Below are 22,272 nucleotides of genomic sequence, written 5' to 3' on the forward strand. Positions count from 1 at the left end.
CCCACTCGGTCGTCCAATAATAATAAATCAAGCAAACCCACTTTACTGTCCTTACAATTTTTTCCATGCGTTTGCTTGCATTGCTTTTTTTTATTGTTGCTGTTGTTCGTTTTGGAGAGGACGAGAATTGATATACAACCAAACATAATTAATTAATTTATTTCTCATCTGAATATAAACAATCACCATAAAAAAAACAATTTCACATTTATAAAAATTGTCCACTCACCAAAAACTATGCTCTTAACTGAGACAGATAGGCCTACCAGTGTCCTGAGGGAGGCCACCTGGCAGTACTTTTTAGAGTTTGACCTAAAACAGCACACAATCATGAACAACTATAGACAGGCCTACAGAAAATGAGGAATTGGAGGATGGCAGACACACCCAACAACCAATACCAATTCTACAAAACTCAACTCTGTATCTATTCAAAAGCACCAGTATTGTTGGATATTTCAACCATTAGTGTTAGCACCAATTGAGATAGGTGGATACATACAATGTTATTACTGTTTCATAGTTGTATTGGGTTTTATGCACAGTATTAGTAAGCATCAAACAAAGCTGTTGAAAGGAAATTCGATAACAAAACATATTGAAAGAACATAGGAGGCATACGGCACATTAAACTGACTATTGGATATGTCACATACATGCAAACTGATAGGGTTATTTAACAGTTAGATGAGACACCAAAAACATCTATAAACATCTCTGAAATATTTCCATAGTTTATGGAGCACCAGTACAGATAGTTTGGATTCAATCATTAGTTTCATTACCAAAGCTGCACCCTCTTAAATGCTATATTTATGTTAATCTAAAAATTCAAACTATGGTTCATAGATTCCATACTGTCACTAAAAGCTACCTTGAAAATATTGGAAGGAAAAAAAGATACCAAGAATGTTATTTTTGCAGGCACTTGTGATTTTTGACTGCTCAAAGATTAAAAACAAGTTGTTTACAAACAACCTGTCAAAGGATGCATACATGATCACTGAGTTTTCAACCTACATTATAATACATTATAACAATATCCATGATACCTGTTGAGAGGGATTAAAATCTGGAATGACAAGGCCAATTATCTGCCAGTGTGACTGCCGAATTAAAAACATACATAAAATTCTAGCAACATGATCAATGTGAGCATGATTACACTTGAATCAACTAAAAACACTACACAAAAACATCAATTAAGAAAATCCATTCGAAGGAAGCATTTTCATAAAACTTCATTAAATAGAGATATGGTTGTTTCTGTAGATTTTGGACCAAAATATCAGTGTTGAGGTAGATCTCTGTGGTAGGCAAAGTTTGCTTGATAACATCACTGTTGACCAGATACTGAGAACACTTAAACTACACCTCATGCACAAAAAGAACCGAAAAGTGTCTGTGCTTTCTGAGAATATTCCACACATTAAGGCAAACATGAAATTAACAAAACTGCCTAACAATTGATACAGCTTCCTATCAGTGGAGAAAACAGTTAAAACCATTATAAAAACGATAATAAGGTCCGCCTAATACACTGAGTAGTTTGATTCACTGAAAGGCAAGAATGGACAATTGTCTGTCTGTCTTGATATGTGACCAGGTAAACATATGGAATCGATCTACAGCCCTTCCTTATTCACAAAGGAAGTAGTCCTGGTCTACAGCCCTTCCCTATTCACAGAGAAAGTAGTCCTTCAGCGGTGCAAAGAGGTGCCGAATCACAGGAACACTCCAGGAACGACCCAGGACTCTTTGTCTCTGAGCCCGGCCCATGTTATTCACATCCGTGTAGTGCTTTGGAAAGCCAAAGATCCTACAGAAAAGGTACATTAGAAGGCAAATAGTTTGAGCAGAGAAGTTTGAACAGAGATGTTCATTCTTAGTAACAGTAGACAGTATCAACAGCATTCAATTAATGGTGAATTTACTGTAAAATTATTTTAGACTGTTACCTCTCCATCTCAGTGCACCACAGGTAGTCTTCCTTATTGTTCATGATGACTGGCAGTGGGCCCATTTTCCCCTGTCTGATGGAGTTGGACTTGGTGGTGATGGTGCGCACTTTGTTGAACTACATGTGAAAACACAGTACAAGTAATGTAACAGCGTTAAAATACTTAAATTTAGACAAACTCCGGTATTAAAATGCATTCAACAAAAATACAAAATATAATCTGAATTATATAAGAAAATATATATGAATCTCACCTTTGCTGTCCGCCCAGTCTCCAGACAATCTTGCAGTTCAACTTTGTCATCGAGAGAAGTAGCCAGAGGTCTAAGAAAAAACAAAGACACGTGAAGTCACTTTAAGATGCTCTATCAATATCACCCTAGGCAGAGAGTGTCTTGTTGAAAGCACTGGTACCTGTTCATGCCTGGGAGGTTCCCCCAGAAGTAGCGTGCCCTGTGAGCAGGACTGACCTTCACCGCATCAATGAGGATGGGATTACACTGACAACACAGGTGGAGGGAAACAAAAACTATGATTATGAAACAACAAACATTTCTTTACTCTTACAATTGCTTACACCTAAATCACCATATGAATAAACGAGCATATGGATAAATGAGAGAGCTTCTGTCATTACCTCAAGGAAGCGACATATGTCAGCCTTGTCGATTGCACTCATGGCAACCACATTCTCAAAAAGCCAGAAGAAAGGACGATCATCATCATCCTTGGGCCTCATCATTGTCAACATTCTGTAAAACTCAAAGAACAGTCTTCCAGTTCCTTCTGTGAATAGACAGAGATGAGAGGAAATTAAAAGGTTGGAGAACTCTGAAGAACTTCCATGACAAATGTGAGATATGGTTTCCAGTTAACTGCTGGTTACAATGTCTGTCTCACATGTCCCTTTTCAATTACATTTTTTGGTTCCTTACCAAATAATCCCTTGCGTAAAGGATTGACCATTGATAGATCATTGCATGGGCTTCCTCCAATTAGCAGGTCAAAGGGACCCCATTCAGCCAGCTGAAACACAGAGTAAGTTCAGAAAATGAATAACAAATTATTAAACAAGTCAGATTTAGAGAAGTGAGTGGTAATGGCATTGCCTGAGAATGATATTGAGATGTATATTACACTCACATGTTTCCTCGTGATCGTGCGTACATCATTCACATATTCTATCTTCCCCTCATGCTTGATCATGCCCACAGTGATGGAATCTTCACAGATTTCTGAGGCAACATAACGCTCAATCTTGAAACCCAGGTCTTTAAGCACAAGATACCCTGCAACGGTGGTTATAAACACAATGCAATTAAATAAGTACAAGTTTATTGAGATGAAAAAAAGTGAAGAGAACCAGAACTCTTATTAACAAATACAATTTATAAACAGGAGACAAAACCAACAATATATAGAAATATAACCTACCTGTGGCAATGCCATCGAAGAGGGACAGCACCTTGATTGGTCTGCGTTGATGGGTGGGGATGGAGGGGTAAACTCTATGAGGCTCCTGTGTTCAGAGAAGAAATCCCTGGTCAGTGAATGCTACTGCCTAACACTTACAGCAAGATAAAAAATAACCTGAACTGGGAGTCACTTACAAATGCCAATGCGCTGTTGTTAACAAAGAACTCCTGCACTCGCACACTCCAGTCAGGACGGAGCTTGAGTAAACCATTGCACTGAGAGGGCAGACACATGTAACAGCTCCAGGGATCCACATCTTTCAGTTTGTCGAAGGTCTCTGGTCCGACTAATATATTCAAACAGTCCTTACAAAAACATCTGAAAGGAAGGAGGGGCGGGTAATCATTTGAGAATAAGAAAGCAGTGATAATAGTGGTGTAAAAAGTGCTCCAGAGAAGAGAGGGCTCAAACGAGTTGCTTACCTGCAGCAGCTGGCATTGCCACACAAGATAACCTCTAGTCCTGCACAACACACTGTGCAATAGGACTGGTAACCATCCTCATCATACCGATACAGGGTTTCAATGAAGTTGTCCTGCAAAATATTTAGTGCGACAACATCACAATATGACTGACATTTCAAAAGAGTAGAAAATTATGATTACATAACAACAATCAACATGACAAAATGTGATTGTGAGAGTGAAAAGATGTGTTCAGAGATTTATGTTTACCTTGCACTTCAGACACAGACTACCTTCAAACAATGGGTGGCAGATCTCAACAATAGATGACCCACATGACAAACAGAAATCTGCAAGAGCACACAATATCAATTAGTAACGTGATTTAGATTTGATTAGGTTTGATGACGCTCCTGTCAACTAAATCTAAGAACATACCCTCAATTTTCTTCCCTTTCGTTGAAACCTCATCCGCCATTTCCTCTGTGAAGCAAAATCGAATGAAATGATCTTTTTATGAAGCCAACAGATGTTTGTGTTTCTGTGTTTCTGATTCCTATTGTCAATGGGTAACCGTGTGTGCATGAACTGTTGTATGAGTAAGAATTACCTCTGCTGCTGTTGGTCTGCATCACATGGACTTTGGTCTTTTGAACATACTTCCTCTTTGCAGGGGGCTGGTAGTCTGACAGAGGGGAGTCTGAAGAGGATTCCGCCTTGGCAACAGAATCTTCAGCAAAGGAGCAAGATGACAAAATGACTTAGCATCTGAGCCATTCTATAGATTAATTAATTATACAGAGTCTGTTCTAGGTAGACTGTAGTGAATGCATCAAGACAAATGTAGATGATTGAGTACTGAGAAAAGGACACATACTGTCAGGGGGCAAAAATCCATCAGGTCCAGAGGGAAGGAATCCTCCAAAGGCCCATTCCAGCATCCCCTTCGCCTCATCTTCCTTATTCCCAGACGATAAGTCAAAGGATTTCTTACACCTCTCTCCTGCTAACTGTACACAGAGGAAGTGATTAAATGGTGTGGTATGGGATAGTGGGATATTATTTGAATATATCAATCATATGTATAAAGCACTGGATACATAGGATTGAGAGTGACTTGTTGCACAACATGAATGCTTCAGTGTTACCTCTAGGATCTGATAAATGGCATCCTTGTAGGCAGGCAAGCCGGTATATGAATCGTTACAGAAGCACTTGGCAAAAGCAGCAAACGGCAAAAGCCTCTCTGTGTATATCTGCAACACATTACAAATGCATAAATGCGGAGTTAGTTCAAATGTCCACCTGCACATGCAGACTGTGTACTGTGTAGAGAAAGTATATTGTAGGTTTCACCTCAGAAAACATTCCATCTCCAAACCATTCAACCCTCCGCATGCCTGAAGAAGTTGCTTTAGACTTCCAGGGCCCAACTAGACCAGGCCACCAAGAGAAGCCCTTCACCTTCCCCCACACCAGCTCTCCAGAGAGGAACCCCTTTCCATCCTGCAGACAGCCAGGGACATTTACATTTATTCATTTAGCAGACACTTTTATCCAAAGCGACTTCCAAAAGAGAGCGAGAGTAGCCAAAACATGAAGCACATATTGTGAACAACCAAAATAAGTGCCAAAGGGAAGAACCACAATAGCATTTAGTTAAACAAGTTACAATTAAACAACATGACTGATTATCAGTTATGCAGGCAACACTCTACCATTGACTGGTAACAAAAAATACAGGCCCGAAAATACTTAAAAGTTGGACAATACCTGGTAGTAATTTGCCTTCCTCCTGGTCTTGTGGCCTGGAGTGCTTGTGGGACTTTCACTTTTCTCCTTGAAGTCAAAATGTTCTCACTTGAATACATCAATTGAATTGCCAACAACGCTTTATACATGTAATGATGAAGTCTCTCTGAGTACCTTCCATGTCCACATTTGGGTAATATTCAGGGTTTGTTGTTTGGCAAGTTTACTTTGTATCAATGCAAATTCCATCGTTTACATTTGAATAATATTTGACTGTTCTGACCCAATCCAGTAGACCATGGGTCAGTTTCAGAGTAGTTTCGATGATAGGGGCAGATGGAATTGTTGACCATATAATGTTAATCAGAAATGAGGAATTTTGAAAGATAAGAATGTTAAAAGATTTGCAAAGGAAAGTAATAGTCATGCACTAAACGCCTGTTGTTGAGAATCAGCTCAATATTGGAGCCTTATCCTATTGTCCAGAGACCAGAGGGGCTTCTGCAGGAGCCCAAAGAGTGGACTACATACCGACTCCTGGGAATCCAGGGCCTTTCTGCTGTTTTTATCAAGACACTCAGGCTCGACCCAGGTGCTAGCTCCAGCCTGAAACATTGTACGTGCCTGTGGCCTCTGGCGCAAGCTGCTTTCCCAGCCATAAATGCCTCTAATCGTGCCCTGAGGGACGACACACGCATTACACACACGTACACACCCAGAAAGGCACATGTACTGGAGATACTCATGCAGGGCTCAAACATGTACATGTACACACACACACAGACAGAAGATCCCCCACCACCTTCAAGTCCTGCCACTGCTCCCAAAACTCCCATGTTAAAAGGATGAGAAAGAAAGAAAAGAGAAAAGCTGCAAACAATGTTAGCAAAGAGACATGCATTGATTTGCATGGATTGATTTTGTTAAGTAATTGTACATTTAGAGGTTTAATGCTGGACTCCCATACAGCAGATGGGATAAGGTAGTTAAGGTAGACTTTTAAGTTTTTACATGCTGAGTTTGGACATTATTTAACTCTAAAAATGGTTGTAAACCTTTGCTGTTGTTTGTGAACCCAACTTTAAGCTACTAAATATGATTTTAAAAGCAGCTTGTTGAATTGAAAGTCCATAGCAAAGTCAAGTATATTGGTGACATTTGAAACAGATAGGATCCATGTTTCTTTTAATTGGATTGAAAGTGTAGTCACTTCAACTCCCATTTGATGGATGTTTGTTTTAGATTTTACCTGGGACATTTGCACAGGTCAGTGCATATATAAAGACTACATCTGTCATTCATAAGTAAAATAGGTTTTAACTTGTTATGGAACTCCTGCATACCTGAGGAGTAGCTATTTAATTAAAAAAAACTTACCTCTTGTACAGAGTTTGTCCAAATGATGTCATCCTCTACAAAGACACCATCCGGACCATTCTTTGGTCCTTTGAAAAGAGTAGGACAAAGTGGAACATTATTGATCTCTGATGTAAATTCCACTGTTACAATAGAATGATACCTGTTCACTGAGGAAATTATATTTTCACAAAATAACAATAAAATAATAGTGAATGGACATGGGGTGGATTGTTTTAAGCATTCCCTGGTAGTGTGTCATCTGTAGGTCACTTAAATGATTAAGTGGTACAGATGATTACCAAATATAATCTTCATTAACCGAGAATATCGTTCTTACTGACAGTCCTCTCCAGTCGCACTGAGCATGGCTTCATTGTCCAATTAAGGCCATTCACTGCTGGAAAACAACACATCGCTTCCATCAATTAACAAGGATTCCAATATCTGGTTATATATAATACCACAGGAAAAGTAAACGCAAGTAAATACAATTCAAATTTAGTTTAGATTAAGAGTGAAAAAGTGTTGTTTTGTTTAATTTGGGTGTAATATTGATAAATTATTCCATATAACAGTTACGATAAACACACGTTGTGCAATTTTGGTATGTCATTTTTTTCTTTTAGAATTCTTGAAAAGTTTGAAAAGTTCTATACAGGATACCAGACAATGCTTACACAATAGTAATGGAGTGATTTCATGTTCAAATCTCTGTTCGTTCAACAGTAAATGGAACCCCAAATCAGAGTTCACTTACTACAATCCTTGTCAATATAAATCACCTGACATGGTGCTGCTGGCTTTCTTCTTTTTTGATCTAATGGTAGGGGACTGCAGGGTAGTGCAGTCTGAGTCAGTGGTGACATCAACTTCTGCCTCACTCTCTTTTATGTCGTCACTCTCAGACAACCTAGCAGATTCCCCAGTTTCCATGGCCTGAGTAGAGATACAATCAAACACACACCATGGATATCAAGTATGTAAAAGTCTGTCTAACAGCACACTTACATGAAGATGTTAAACGTTTACAAACCTGAACAAAGACATTCTTAGCTTCAAGCGGTGGACAGGGGAAGGCTAGAAGGGTCAACACCAGTTTTCTGAAAATGGTGTTGGACCCTACGGCCTTCAGCACAGTGCTCCAATGTTGCTCAAGTGTGATAGTGGTGAAGCCATTCTGGACACCTTTATCACAGCCATTCTCTTCCTCTCCTTTCTCCCCTTCCCCAGCTAGCTGGTACTCGAGGAACTCACTGGTGAGCTGGGCTACCTCTTTGGGAGAGGCACAGAGCCCTAGTTTGGAGCCTAGCTCTCCCACTGCCTTTCCTGTTACTTTCAACCTGCTCTTGGGGTTAAGCAGCTGGGCAATGCTTGTCAGGATTCCATTACTAAGAGGTAAGCCCTCAGCTAATTTGGCTGTAAGTGCTGTGTAAAACAACACAGCTTCTTTTTGCAATGACGGCAGGAGTTCCCCTGCCTCTGAATTATGGAGAAAGTCTATAACTGCAGACCCTCCCATGTTGACTTCTGCCTCTGGCAGCTGAAACTTCTTGGTCTTGAGGAGCTCAGTGTCTCGTTCCTTTAGGAAGCGCACCGTAGCCTGAGGATTGAGGAAACTGGAGGTGTAAGAGCTCAGCAGGCTACTGGCCTCCTGGAGGATGTGCCCCAGGTCGGCTCGTGCTGAACCCCTGTGGCTGTGGAGGAGTGTTTGGAAGGTCTGGAGGGGCTCCATGACCTTGTCAAGGAAGATGAAAGTAGCCCTGAGTTTGGGATCCTGGAGCTGGGTGCAGATCAGCATGGCCTTTTTATTGTCCTCTCCACAGGAGCTGAAGTAGGAAATTAGATCTGTCCACATCCCTGTGATTTTCCTGACAAGATCACAAAAGTTAAGGCAGCCCATGGTAAGGGGTAGGGTAGGCGCATTCATACTGCTAATAGTGGCAACAAGTTCTTTTAGATTAACATTTTGGGTGGAACAGGATGAGTAGTGAGTGTGGATGTCTACTATCAGCTCCTGGGCCTGACTGGGGAGCTCCATGACCCCAGCTTGACAAGCAGTATTGGCCACCATGTAAAGCCCACTTAAGTCCACTACATTGGGGTTAAGTTCCCTGAGCTGACTGCAGATCTGCTCTGATGCTGCATTGCTACTGTCTATATACACCGCAGCGAGGTTAGTTGTCAGAAGCTCAAATCTCTTCAAAGTCTCAACCAGAGCTGAAGCTGTTTTGTCCTCTGCATCGTCATGTGATGGCTGTAGAACATCCAGAAGCCTGATACGGTGCCTCGCTGTCTTCACATCAAAAAACCCGGCGAGAACCACAGAAGCCGTGCTTGTCTCCCTCAGGGCCACTCTTCCATACGTGTAAATACAGTAAGGAGTCTGCTGACAGATAGTTACAATGTCCTTGGGGTACTGCAATCCCAAGACATTGCGGGCAAATTGGTTCATCGTCTGCTTTGAGGGTACAGAGCTGCAGTGCCCCTGGATGAACTGGAGGGTGGTTTCACTACATGGTGGAGTGTCATTCAGCCCACTGCCTCTATCTCCCTCTGACTTCAGGTTACCTGATTTGGCGCGAAGGGTGTTCCCGTTGTGCTTCTTGGTTTGCTGGTGCCGTTTAAGGTCTAAAAAGCCAGTGTGGAAAATGTTGAGGTTCCTGTCACACACAGTGCAATAGGCGTAGATCTCTCCAAGGGAGCTCTTCTCCACCCAGTCGTAGGTCTCCTTCCACTGGTCATCATATGTGATGCCTTTCCTACCTCTTATAACAGTATCTTCATCAGTGTCAGTATCAACCTTGACAAGCTTGTCCACTGTACCATGCTGACTGGGGCTGTGGGGGGCTGATGCATTCCTACGAAGGACTTGTAGAGTTGTTATGGGGATGGGGATGTCCTGGCCTTGCCGGGCTTCCAGAGCATTATACACCAGATCTGACTGTTTTTCAACAAAAAACCCTTTGAACCACCTCAGGAAGGACAAGTTCGTCTTGAACTCTGGTTTTATCAGCGCCTCCACTGGAATTGTCTATAATATAAAAGTGTGCAAGATTAGAGAAAACGTTTTAACATCTACAAGGATAAAGAAATGTACTCGTCCCAGTATATAGAGACCTACAACAGGCAACGCAAATGGATTAATTGAAATTTTCTTACTTTATCAATGCCAGTTTTTTTGAAGCTTTCTTGGAGGAGATTTAAGTTGTAGATGTAGTCTTCCTGTTGCAAGGCTTGGAACTTCACATTGCTCAAGTCGATTGATCCAGGGAAGAGACAGTCCATAAGCTGACAGTAACACGCACCTGCACACACACATCCACACAAACATACATAATCCGCACAAACATACATAATCCGCGCAAACATAAATCATTGTTGAATTGTAAAGGAAACAAATTAGGAAAAGTCACCTCAGCCTTTAAACATGTACATATTGGTTTGAAATATCTAACAGTGGTGTGATCACAGCTTTATACAAGATAATTGTATAAATATAGTTGTACAAATATGCAAATACATAAAGTTGAAAGAGGCCAGCTGGCATGAGGGGCTAAACTGTACCTGAGCATAACTGCTCAATGTGGGTAAATTTGGTTTCCAGGGACTTGTTAAGCCAGGTCAACAGGTGCCAGCGGTTAAATTTCTCAACAGAACCGTCTGGGGTTGCAGTCGCATTTGTTGCCATTATTCTGTTTGATAAAAAGGAAAAAAAGAAGGTTAGGGTTAGATTATATTTCTCACATTACTGATGTATTCTTATTATCAGTATAAAAATCATTAGAAATAATAACAAAATAGTCACAAGCTTTAAGTTCTCTTTGCAGACAAATACACAACATCATCGATGTTTCAAATACACATGGCTTTAGTGGTAGACTTATTGACCAGTCTTGACCACAGTGAAAGTAGCATAGATCTGGTATCAGACTGACAACAGTACTTGAACAGTACATTCTGGTATCAGGTTGTCTTCAGGTTCCCAATCAAAGCCCAGTTTCGGGACCACTCATCCTTTAACATCCATGACAGGTAAAGTAGGGTGACCAGGCGTCCTCTTTTACCCGGACAAAAAATGCGTCCGGCAGGGATTCCAAAGTTGTTTGGAATTGTTATTTTATTTTGCCTCGTCGGCAATTTCTCTGGGTCTTTCACAAACTATTACGCTTTTACAAGTTTTGGAAAGGGTATGTCCCTTGCGTTCCACCTTCGTGCGCAAGATCTGCCTGTCGCGAGAAAGTCGGAGTCAGCCCCCCCCCCCCCCCCCCCCCCCCCCCCCCCCAAACGTGCTGATTTTTTTTGTATCTGATTGGGTAAAAATAATAACCAAGCCCCTTGAAATAAACAGTAGCAAACAGGCTGTGTGATCCATAAAAAATAAATGTGTAGGCTAGGATGTTCTGAGATCTAGAAATGTTGAGTATTTTTTGGTTGTCAAATTTGTTTATTGACCAAACAAAGAGGCTACACGAAACTGTCCGCCCCAACTGTCCGTATAGTCTGCAGCTTGCAAGTTACGGCTCAGCTAGTTCGTTCCTCTTTTTATATGGCTCTGGTTCGCTCTAACTGCTAGCTAGTCTACTGCCGCCGTTGTTGCGGAAAATTCAGTTCCCCTGTTCCCCCTTCCTTGCGCGTGTGCGAAATCGAAAAAGGGGGAACAGAGCAACTGAATTCTCCGGAACACCGGAAACACACGCCATTACCCAACTACTATGTTTCTCGAGTGAAAATAGCTTGCTCCAGCTGTGCCGGCTAACTAGGGTGCTGGTGGTACACTACTGTCACATTGCCCTTCTTAAGTCCATTTTAAACTAATAGACGAAATTAAGATATGTGTATGTGAACCAAAAACTGTAGCCTAAGAGAAACGGCAGTTTACGAAAATCGTGACGGTTTTGAAATCGCCGGTAGGGCCTAAGTTCAAATCCTCAACATTCTTTCAATTCATTTATATGGCCGCATACAATTCAACTCATGTGGATAGTTGTGGGTCGTTCGCTTAAAAGTGTAAGAAATTAGCTGATTCATCCCGAAAATATTTTTTTCTGCCTTAAAAATAGGAAGCCGTTTAGAACAGTTTCCGCCTGTTCTTCACGTTCGTTTAGTTTGTTCGCGAACGAGAGAATCACCGGATGTCGTTCGCAAATCGGCGAACGAATCTTTTTGGTGAACGGAATCAAAAGATTCAAGTTTCTGAAAAAAGCGAGCCCCATCACTATCATTTTGAATTTGGGTATTCGTATCAATGGGGTATTCGTATCAATTCGATAGTTCGTATCAATTGTAAGTTTGTTTCCACGCTTGAGACCTTTTCCATCGCACAAAGCGTTGTTCAGTGGGTCAGAGTAACAAGTAGGAAGAAAGCTGTTGCACATAACGCAAATATTTTACCGCGTGGTGTTGTAGGCTATTGTGGTATTTTTGCGTAGTCTACTGGAGACTATTAGGCTTAACCGCATAGACTACTAAAAAGACCTTGTAGGCTATTGTTGTATGGGTAGGTCTAGCTTAATGGACGCAGTCCATCCTGGCTCGCATACTGCGAAACAATAACGGATGTAGTATGATATCTGTAGGCTACTGTTGAAGACATAGGCCTACTAGCCTAAGTATTGGGGCATACTCAATTTCTTGCAAAGCCTACTACTAACATAGCCACAGTGCATTCTGGCAAAACTAGCTGAGAGGGAGGGGTTGATGGGGGGGGGGGGGGGGGGGGGGGCTAGCCAATGGACCAATGGATGAGAGGGATCAATCTTTTGTCCAGTAGAGAAAGGCAGATGCGGGGCTGTGTGACTTCTGTTGTTGTTGTATTTATGTAAACATTCCTGTTTTCAAGTCGGCCTTCCTAAACCGTGCAAAGTTATGAAACCCAGTTCCTTTCCTTTCTTCGTCATATCCGACATGCTGTCTAGTTCTCCTCCCCTTTCTCAATGTATGCAAAGAGAAATCTCGCGTGGTACAATTTTGCCGCGGACGTCCCATGCAGTCAAGGCAATCTTCCATACTTAAAATAAAAGTAAGACAATCCACACCAAAAACGTAATAATGTCAAAGGAACACCAGTCTTATCTTAAATCACATAGTGTTAATTAATTCGTTTTACTTCAGCTGTAAGCCCTGTAGTTACAAATGTGCTCGAGTATGTTATTACCCTGTTAAAACTCAATGTAGTAGGCTATAATGTAATAATCAAGCAATGATTAACAATGAATCCAGTCTCTCCATAAGTCAAAGAAAGGCACCCAAATTATTTTGATACTGATTGTTGCTGACTACTGCAACATTGAGACTTCCAAAGCTTCAAAAGTAACAAATCTTCTCTAAAAACAAACCACGCTACGGAACATAGCCTACACTATAGGCTATCAAATTGGTTAGTGGTGAAGAGTCACTATGCCAGTTTCCATGTTATAGTGCTACTATTGCCTTTGTGTTAACCTGTCTTTGTGCTTGTGTCTGCATGGCTTTAAGCAACCGAAAATATAGGCAAAACCATCAAAGTACTGAATAAAAATTACAAGCGTAATTGTCACGAGGTGCACAATCATTTTAGTAGGCCTATCACCTCACTATAATATGTATTTAGGCTAATGTAATCTTTATCACCTACCTTTTCCCTTCCTCTGAGTATGAATGCCGCCCGGTCTCTGAAACAGGGCATTTCAACAATACTTTCAAGAGACGCCTCTTCGACGTTACTAGGCTATTCCTCAATGGGATTGGCAGATTGATCGTAAAAGGGGTGGTCTCTAATCTACGCCATTTGCGATATGGTGCTAGCTATAATAAACTAATAGACGAAAGCTATTCTCTGTTGTTACATTTTAGCGAAATCATGGCTCTTTAATTGTCTCGTGGAAAACCTTTGGCAGGCTATGAAATGACGGTAGTAAATGGTAGTATTGTCAAGTTAAATCTACTATACTGGGGATACATACCATCACAGTCGGGGCCCCATAAGGACAACCTAAAAATCAAATGAAAATGATTACTACTTGACAATACCTAGGCCTACTCATATTGTCATTATGGTGTCAATAAAAAAATGACAAGGCGCCTTCAATGGCATTTCCTTGACTGTCAGATCATTCAAGGATTTCCTAAAACCCGCATTTGCCACATCTCAAGCATAGCCTCTGTCCCTTAGAAGAAGTGTGTAGGCTTCCACAGATGAGCCTCAATTGTCGATATAAGAAACTAACCCTTGTTGACAGAACATTTCAATTTACTTGGCAACATTGTTTGGCACGTGCACAAGGTCGTTCGATAGTCGAGTTGGTTTTCTTACTAATGCCATAGTAGGCTAAATTAGATAGGCTATACTTTGTGTACAATAGCTTCAAATGTGTACAGTCACGGGTTCAAAATTTAGTATGTCAGTAAAAAATGGCCGACAGTTCTAGTACAACCACGTTGGTCTGTGCACGTGGTTTAGCAAAGATCATGTGAAGCAGTAACAATAATTTCATGTAACGCAAACTACAACACAAACCTTGGTCAGATATAAATTAGCTTAATCAAAAAGGTGGATAACAAGTACACAACAGATGGGATAGTCTACGGCTTCCTGCAAATGCATTTTCCCATTTTACAGTGTAGCAGTGCGATTAGACCGCTGCTCTTGATTCCGAAACCTTAATCTAGTTAACTACACATATTCCATGTGGACCTGGCATGTACACAACCCAGCCTTGTCTCAAGATATAGTCTATACACTATATTATATTTACATTTATGCATTTAGCAGACGTTTTTATCCAAATCGACTTCCAAAAGAGAGCTTTACAAAAGTGCACAAAAAATCACTGATCATAACAACGAGATGGCCCCAATCACTGAGGTTAGCCAAAACATGAAGCATACACTGTGAAAACCAAAGAAGGCCCTAAGGGAAGAACCATAAGAGCATGTAGTTGAACAAATTACAATTAAACAATTTAACAACATGAACCTTAAAAAAGTGCAATGGTGTACCTGTGGAAAAAAAGCAAGCAGCAAAAATATATTACACAGTAAGTACTGTAGTTTTAAGTCAGTTACAACTAACCAACAAGAGCAACAAATCTCTCAATAAGAGTCATTGTGATCCTGGAGGAAACATCAGGTCCAGCCAATCATTCCTAAGTACCGTTGTACTCCCGGAACAAGTGCGTCTTGAGCCTTTTCTTGAAGGTGGGGAGACAGTCAGTGTGTCTGATGGAGGTGGGGAGTTGATTCCAACATTGGGGGGCCAGACAGGAGATGAGCTTGTGTTGGGACTGGGTGCTCTTGAGCGGTGGGACCACCAGACGGTTGTCAGAAGAAGACCGAAGGTGGTGGGTGGGGGTGTAAGGCTGGAGCATAGACTTGTAAGTGTAATGTAGTCGGGTGCAGTCCCGTTCACCGCTCGGAAGGTCAGTACCGGGGTCTTGAATCTGATACCGGCCCTGATGGGAAGCCAGATGGGATGCCACTATATAGCCAAAAGTATTCACTCAGCTTTCCAAATCATTGAATTCAGGTGCACAAAGCAAGGACCATAAAGACATGGATGAGCGAGTTTGGTGTGGAAGAACTTGACTGGCCTGCACAGAGTCCTGACCTCAACCCGATAGAACACCTTTGGGATGAATTAGAGCGGAGACTGCCAGCCAGGCCATCTCGTCCAACAACTGTCTAACCTCACAAATGCACTTCTTCTGGAAGAATGGTCAAAGATTTCCATAAATGCACTCCTAAACCTTGTGGAAAGCCTTTTTAAAAGAGTTGAAGATGTTATAGCTGTGAAGGGTGGGCAGACATCATATTAAATCCTATGGTTTAAGAATGGGATGTCACTCAAGTTAATATGTGTGTGAAGGCAGACGAGCAAATACTTTTGGCCATATAGTGTAACTCCCCATACCCACTGCTCTCAAACCCCATTTCTGCCCATTAAGGCCTCTAAACCAGGATCACACAGGTCATGGCTGTCTTTGTCTGACAACCTCCCACTATCCACATACCCCAGGAGGCACTCAGCAGGAGAAAAAAGATTGCAGGTTGGGAGGTTTCATTCACCAGATAGTATATAGTATAGTTGCTTATAACAAGTAACGTATATTGATTTGTCAAATTGATAGGATGATTCTTTTTAAGCTTGGCACCTGTTTATATCCATATTTTGCACAAGGGGCTTCAAGCTATTCTGTGAGGAGACTTGAACTGTGTGATGAGTTATGGCATTGTTTACTTCACATCCAATAAGGCCACAATGCTGTAACATGCCTCATGCTGTGGCCCAGAAGGAAGGAAATCTATGGAAACTTTATTGGAACTTTTTTCTCAATTGGATATAAGTCACTTTATACACTACGTACATTATTAATTCGGCCACCAAGCGCATATGCTTTGATGGACCATTGATCTTGTACCGGACCGGTAATTAACATCTGTAATAAATAAATAAGCATCCAAGTTCTTCCTTGGCTACCTATTCTTCCCTATGGGATTTCATCATTACACAAATATAGTGTCCTATTGTGCCATTTCTAGGTTTAATATGTTCAGGTTGGTAAATGACTTGTTTTGCTGATAGCAGATGTTTATACTATTTTTTTTTACCAGTGTTAGACAATGAGCTTGCTAGATCAGACAGGGAAAGTAGTTGATTCATGCAAACAAGAAAAGTAGAAGAGATGGTCTGATCGGTCCTTGAAATGTGTTGTTTCAATGGTTGAAAGGTCAAACCACAAGATTTCAATGGTTAGTACTGAACTAGTAAGACAGGGAACAAAGAAACCATAAATTCCACCTCTCCACATAGACACGGAAATGGACGGAGCCACATGGAGTAGTAGCGAGTAGGCTAACGGCTTTTTTTTCTTTCTCAAATTTATTGTAGCATTTAGTGTTGAGGAAACTGAGTAATTTGAATTGTGTCTGTGATAAAATTGTGCAGAACAAAAAGATTACACATAAATATATAATGTGAGTTTCAACTTACACAATTATGAGTCTCAACCAAAATAATGTGATCTTTTCCTATCTTGTAATGCAGAATAATATAAACACACTGAATGCATCACTGACTGAGATTCTATTTGTAAATTTATATGTGTTTTTACTTTTAATTATTCACTCACTGTCATCACTCAGCTACCGATCAATGATTAGCCTACCTGATAAAAGTGTAGACTCCAGTAGAATTGGTCTTTTGCAACATAGTCTATAAATATAGTTTTGGGAAATGAGAATTGTATAATCCCCTAGTGTTATTGTTGTTTAATGATGCAGGCTTCTTTGGTTAAAGTTCTCTGTTGTGGGTAGGTTAAGCTCTTAAGAGAAAGTGGGAGACAAACTAGAGTAAACAGAGGTCCACGTGAATTGTTAGGACGGTTCTAAAAGGACAGACCCTGACAGGTGCAATTAGACATGTCACATATCAGTGGCCTAGTGGTGGACCTTGTGACAATGGGGGGTTCATTGTAAGCATGTCACATCCAATCAGGATTGTAGGTTAGGGGTTGGGTGGTGTGAGAGGGAGGGAGTATTTGACCCTCACCACAGTGAGCCTAGAGCCATGATTTTCAACAGGGCAAAAGGGTCAATCACAGGTGGCAATAACAGAACCAAACGGTACAAGCCATTAAGGCCATATATGTAAGTGTACAGTACGTCAGGAGCTGTATAAGATAAACAGAATGAAGCAATATATAATGTTTGTGTACCCCAGACCTATATTTCATCACTGCTCCAAACAGATACAAGGTTCTGCAGAACTTAGCTAAAGATCTGCTAAAGCAGAATTCTATGTGTGCGACTTAATTTTGAATCTTCTTGGAAAATTGTCATGCCTATGAGTTTGCACCAACTGCTGTGGCAGAGGGGATTGGGATTGCTCAGTGAATTGCTCCTTCGGAGGTTTATATCTCTGAGCGTGTTGGTTGGGTATTGTTGCTGATCTGTGGGAAGCCCTTTAAGACAAAAGGTTGAATGAAGTTTGATTAGTTACAAAATTACACAAGAAAAATTAATGTATGGCAATGGTCATAACAAGGTAAAAGACTGTGGGGTCCAGTCATACCAGATGTCATATCAGAGATTGCGTTCTTGAACTAAACAGCAAAGTAAAGTGGGAACAGAAAGCCAAAGCCTTCAACCGACAGTTAAAGTTGAGTCAAGTTGAGTGTCAAACGTCCCTCACTCCGATCTGTCACATGCTACAGGCTCTGCACCGAGAAGAGGCATGTTCTGTATATCATCATGCATTTCTGTGTTTTATCACATTGGAAAAGCTGAATAAAGTAAGCAAAGCATAATAGGCTTGTGTGAAGTTGATTGTTTAATTATTTATTTCTTATTGTAAAATATATGTTTATGTGGGAAAACAAATGTATAATATATTGACTGATGCTGACAACAATCATTGAAGTCTGTTAAAAGCGTCTTTCCATCAACGTAATATCAAATCAATAATAAATAAATCAATCCTATGGATGCTTTGTTGGTTACTACCAAGATATTTTCAACTCAATGTGATGTGCTGTCATTTATTTACTGGCATTTATATCCCATATAACAGCTTTCAGCACTGAAGGCTCCCACCCTCAGTTACCAAGGCAACCACACTAGTCCCAAAGTAACTTTAATCGGTAAATTGTACACAAACACACACACACACACACACACACACACACACACACACACACACACAGACAGACGAAAGACTGGTTGGACAGCGCCACCTAAAGTCTTTCAATATACTTACAATTGTATTATGAAATGTTTTCTGTACCCTTGAAAAAATCCAAGATATGACTTATATAATAACATAATTTCATACATTAATTATCGTCTATACACACCAATATTACTGACTAGGTCTGTGTTATAATTCCTTATTCAGTCATTTATACACATGTATGTCCAAACAAAGAAGTGTGATCTCTTTCCATTAACAAATATAATTTGGAGGATCTAAAAGAATGTGTTTGCAGATTGCGTAAATATAGGCATTTCTTTGAAAAGTGCTTCTCAACAGTCAAGGGAGCTGGGAGGACTGCGGCAGTTCTGTTACCATGACACCTGTAGCTTACCTCCATTCTGTCACAAAGAGTTTCCTGAGGGTAATTACTTGTGGTTTTCAACTGTAGCTTCCTCTGCAGAGCCAGACAGGCCTCTTCCACTTCCTCTCTTCAGTGGCCAGATTGCACGTGGTGTTAAGACAGAGACACAGAGCTGATCAGCCTAGAGCAAGACACTCCAACATGACACTCGCACACTGTAGCTGGGCTATATTGGGGCACGGGACATATGCTATTTTTCTCTTTCTCCTCAAGCTAATACACAAACACACACGTATTCAGCATTTAATGGGAATTGTATAGTGCAAGTTTCACTGTTGTAGTACTAATCTATACCCCTCTCCTTGAAGTATGTTCTCCTTTACACCCCCTCATGGATTTAAAGGGAAAGGACTGCTGGATGAAACACTGTGGAGGCTCGCTCCAACTCAGGCTGACACTAATCCAATGCTAATCCAATACATGTGGGGAGTGAATGAGCGCACACTTTGGGAGAAGAGGAGAGAATCACACCTCTTCCTTTATCTCCCTGCCATTGTCCCTCCTCTCTCGACTATCCCCTCCTCTCTTTATGATTAACCAGGACTATCACCCTCTACGGTCTCTCCTTCCCTGTTACTTAGTTACCAGTTGCCATGATTTGCCTGGGCCGCTTGTGTTTCCATGGTGACCGTGCCCATTCTGTCGTCTCCGAGCTGCCTCTTGGCTTTGCTGTCCCAATGGCCTCTAGCCACCTCAGGCCCTGACCCACCCCTCAATGCCTCTGTGCATTCATGCCTCACAGTCCCATAAGGCTGTCAGTATGTGTTCATGTCTCACACCAGTCCCTCCCTACCCAGATCCGTAATCTAACATCAGCTGGTCTACATCACGTCTGTAGGAGCAGGACAATTCAATGAAAATGCTCTTGCACATATACATTTCACCATGCTCTCATTCAATCATACAAATGCTACATCTTAATTGTGGGACCTTTCATTCTTAGACAAATTGAATTAAATACTCAAAACATTAGTTTTTTTCCCCAAAAATGTTTAAGAATTTTGTACAATCTTATTTTTTGGTTAAGCAAGGATGATTCGTTCAAAATAAACATATTGACAACGTGATTTAGATCTGTTGACAAGAATATTGTGAAGACCCAGGACAGGACAGTAAATGTGCAGTTTAAAAAATTCACCAAAAGGAGGCGGTAGTCATCAGATGTTTAGTCATAGAGTACCACACGGAGAGATCGGTGGTATGTGGGGTTAACTTGTCATCCTAACAGAGACTGATTCAGCATCACTCCCCCTCTTTACGTCTGACTGTCATTCACTTATTCAGCTCATTCAGTCTAACACTCTCTGTGTCACTTCTTCCCTCTCCATCTCTCACTGTCTCTGTGTGGCACTCTGCCACGCGCATTGAGAGCACAGATGATGTGGCAGAGTCAGGGCATGTGGGTTACTAAGGGCTTATGTTATGGGGAAAGAGATGTGTGGGGAGCAAGCATTTATACAATGCTAACAAACAATCAAAAAGCAAATCACACACACATTATACACGTGTCTAAAGCAGGCTATCAAAACATTAACTGTAACTGTAATGCAATTTTTTCAGCATTATATCGTCGGTATAAATCTTGTGTAAGAAACACGTTTGGTAAGAACACATGGGTAACAAGGGAAATCTATTTAAAATGTTCACCTGGAAGGCTAGTATTGGGCTCCACACTCTGCAGTCCTCTAGAATGGGAATTGTCCACCCTGGTGTAGGGAATCATCTCAGTGGGGGAAGGGAACTTAATTACAGCACTATTGCCTCATTAAGAGGGAGGAGGCATGACCCCCTCCTGGTCTGCCAGCTGAACCCTGTCTGATGGTAGAGATGTGTGCTGGTGGCAGGCAGACCCAGGTTACAGGTCAGCACGGCAGTATTCATGTTGCACTCCTGTAAAGGGCTTCAATTCAAACGCTATGTTTGAATTGGTGCATTTAGAGAATGTGCATGAATACAGTGAACAAACATACACACACTGACTAAATTCATTGGAGGTTCAAATTAGCCTAACCCTCAAACAATAAGACTTACACAGTGATGTGGGCTTGGTAACCTATACTGGCTTATCACTAATGCAGGGCAGTCCCATCAGAGGTACCAAGATAAGACCAAATGATGAAACCAAAAGCAATATCTGTCTTGGACTTGGTCACTCAAACAAACAATGTCAGACAATCAGACAGCAATGCACACATACTCACACACACACTTTATTTGAGACATATTGATTGTCGGAGGTGTTCATTATTCCATGTGAGGAGGAAGTGAAGAGGGGTGGGGCTATTGTCCAGAATTCCGTTGTCTGAGTCAGGATGGAGAGGAGGATGGGGCATCCCACTCACCCTCTGCACAGCCAGAGCCACTGCTGCGCTGCTGTCATGGCAACAGCAGCAGTCACCACCAGCAGTCCCAGCATGGTCCTACAACATAACAGACAGGGAGACTCACTAATACACACATGCATTCAACACATACAGCCTACAGGACACTTAGCTGCATGCCAAAACATGACAAGGTGTAGCCTACGTAAGAAAGGGTAAGAAAGAATAATAATTGTCTCAGAGACCCTGAGACTATTTTGGTGCTTATCAGTATACTATGTAGATAGTAATATGCAAGTCTTTAAATGATTACCCATGCCTGTTAGTTCAAAAGGTTAGTTTCAGGAGGTGTATTGGCTGACATTAATTCTATACATTTGGGCAATGATTTGATGTTTCAGCTTTCGCTCAAATGAATGAGTGGCCTAGGTGGAGTTTATTTTGTGTAAAGCAAAGGAACATTTTCTGATCTTACAATAAAGTTTAATTCCGAAATAAGATATAGGCTGTACGAGAGACAAATAGTCATTTGTGATGCCGTGGTCTCTTCACATGTATGCACATAAAAATAGCTCCCTCCCTAAGAATAAGGTTGTCTGCCTGTACCGGACATTTTCTCTCAGTTGCCCCGCGACAGTGCAATCATTGCAATGCAATGTTCGTTACACCTGAATTGAAACTGTTGTACGTTAATCGAAAATATACTCGCCACCACTTTATTTGAAAATTATTTTAACAGTGTGATATGTGATCACGTTAAAATAGATTCGGGATGGGCCAGTGGAGCCAGTGGTGTAGGCTAGGCTACGCTACGCGCAGGTCCCATTCAAACAGGTGTGAAGCAGGGAAACAATCCCAGGTGGCGCGTGACTGATTACACTAGCATACGTAGGCTATTCTCAACTTAAATG

General features: G+C 41.2%; 1 protein-coding gene across 6 annotated transcripts; it reads right to left on the reverse strand.

Annotated features, from left to right (window-relative positions):
- Positions 1 to 143: 143 nt before the first annotated feature.
- dnmt3ba (DNA (cytosine-5-)-methyltransferase 3 beta, duplicate a) lies at positions 144 to 13,616 on the reverse strand. Of its 6 annotated transcripts, none has more exons than XM_047039933.1 (25): positions 13,565 to 13,616; positions 10,516 to 10,643; positions 10,111 to 10,256; positions 7,985 to 9,982; positions 7,734 to 7,887; positions 7,289 to 7,345; positions 6,970 to 7,037; positions 6,124 to 6,270; positions 5,614 to 5,679; positions 5,197 to 5,346; positions 4,989 to 5,096; positions 4,718 to 4,850; positions 4,451 to 4,570; positions 4,279 to 4,323; positions 4,111 to 4,190; positions 3,859 to 3,971; positions 3,571 to 3,754; positions 3,395 to 3,479; positions 3,104 to 3,252; positions 2,896 to 2,986; positions 2,598 to 2,746; positions 2,375 to 2,460; positions 2,215 to 2,284; positions 1,959 to 2,077; positions 144 to 1,819 (listed from the first exon to the last, which is right to left on the reverse strand). In XM_047039933.1, the coding sequence occupies exons 2-25, from the start codon at positions 10,637 to 10,639 to the stop codon at positions 1,678 to 1,680; spliced, it is 4,584 nt and encodes a 1,527-aa protein (XP_046895889.1). In that variant the 5' UTR covers positions 10,640 to 10,643; positions 13,565 to 13,616; the 3' UTR covers positions 144 to 1,677. The 6 variants fall into 6 exon arrangements, with proteins under 6 accessions (XP_046895889.1, XP_046895888.1, XP_046895887.1 ...); XM_047039932.1 differs by having other exon boundaries at positions 3,104 to 3,249; positions 7,289 to 7,348; XM_047039931.1 differs by having other exon boundaries at positions 7,289 to 7,348.
- Between the last annotated feature and the right edge of the window lie 8,656 nt (positions 13,617 to 22,272).

This window comes from Hypomesus transpacificus, chromosome 18 (genome assembly GCF_021917145.1).
Source record: "Hypomesus transpacificus isolate Combined female chromosome 18, fHypTra1, whole genome shotgun sequence".
Taxonomy (NCBI): domain Eukaryota; kingdom Metazoa; phylum Chordata; class Actinopteri; order Osmeriformes; family Osmeridae; genus Hypomesus; species Hypomesus transpacificus.

Excerpts from the sequence above, each read along its gene's own strand:
- dnmt3ba (XM_047039931.1), bottom strand. The coding sequence starts at position 10,639 with ATGGCAACAAATGCGACTGCAACCCCAGACGGTTCTGTTGAGAAATTT. Across the intron at positions 7,038-7,288 it reads GCGACTGGAGAGGACTGTCA|GACCAAAGAATGGTCCGGAT; the intron begins GTAAGAACGATA and ends CTCTTTTCAAAG. Across the intron at positions 2,078-2,214 it reads AGACTGGGCGGACAGCAAAG|TTCAACAAAGTGCGCACCAT; the intron begins GTGAGATTCATA and ends TTTCACATGTAG.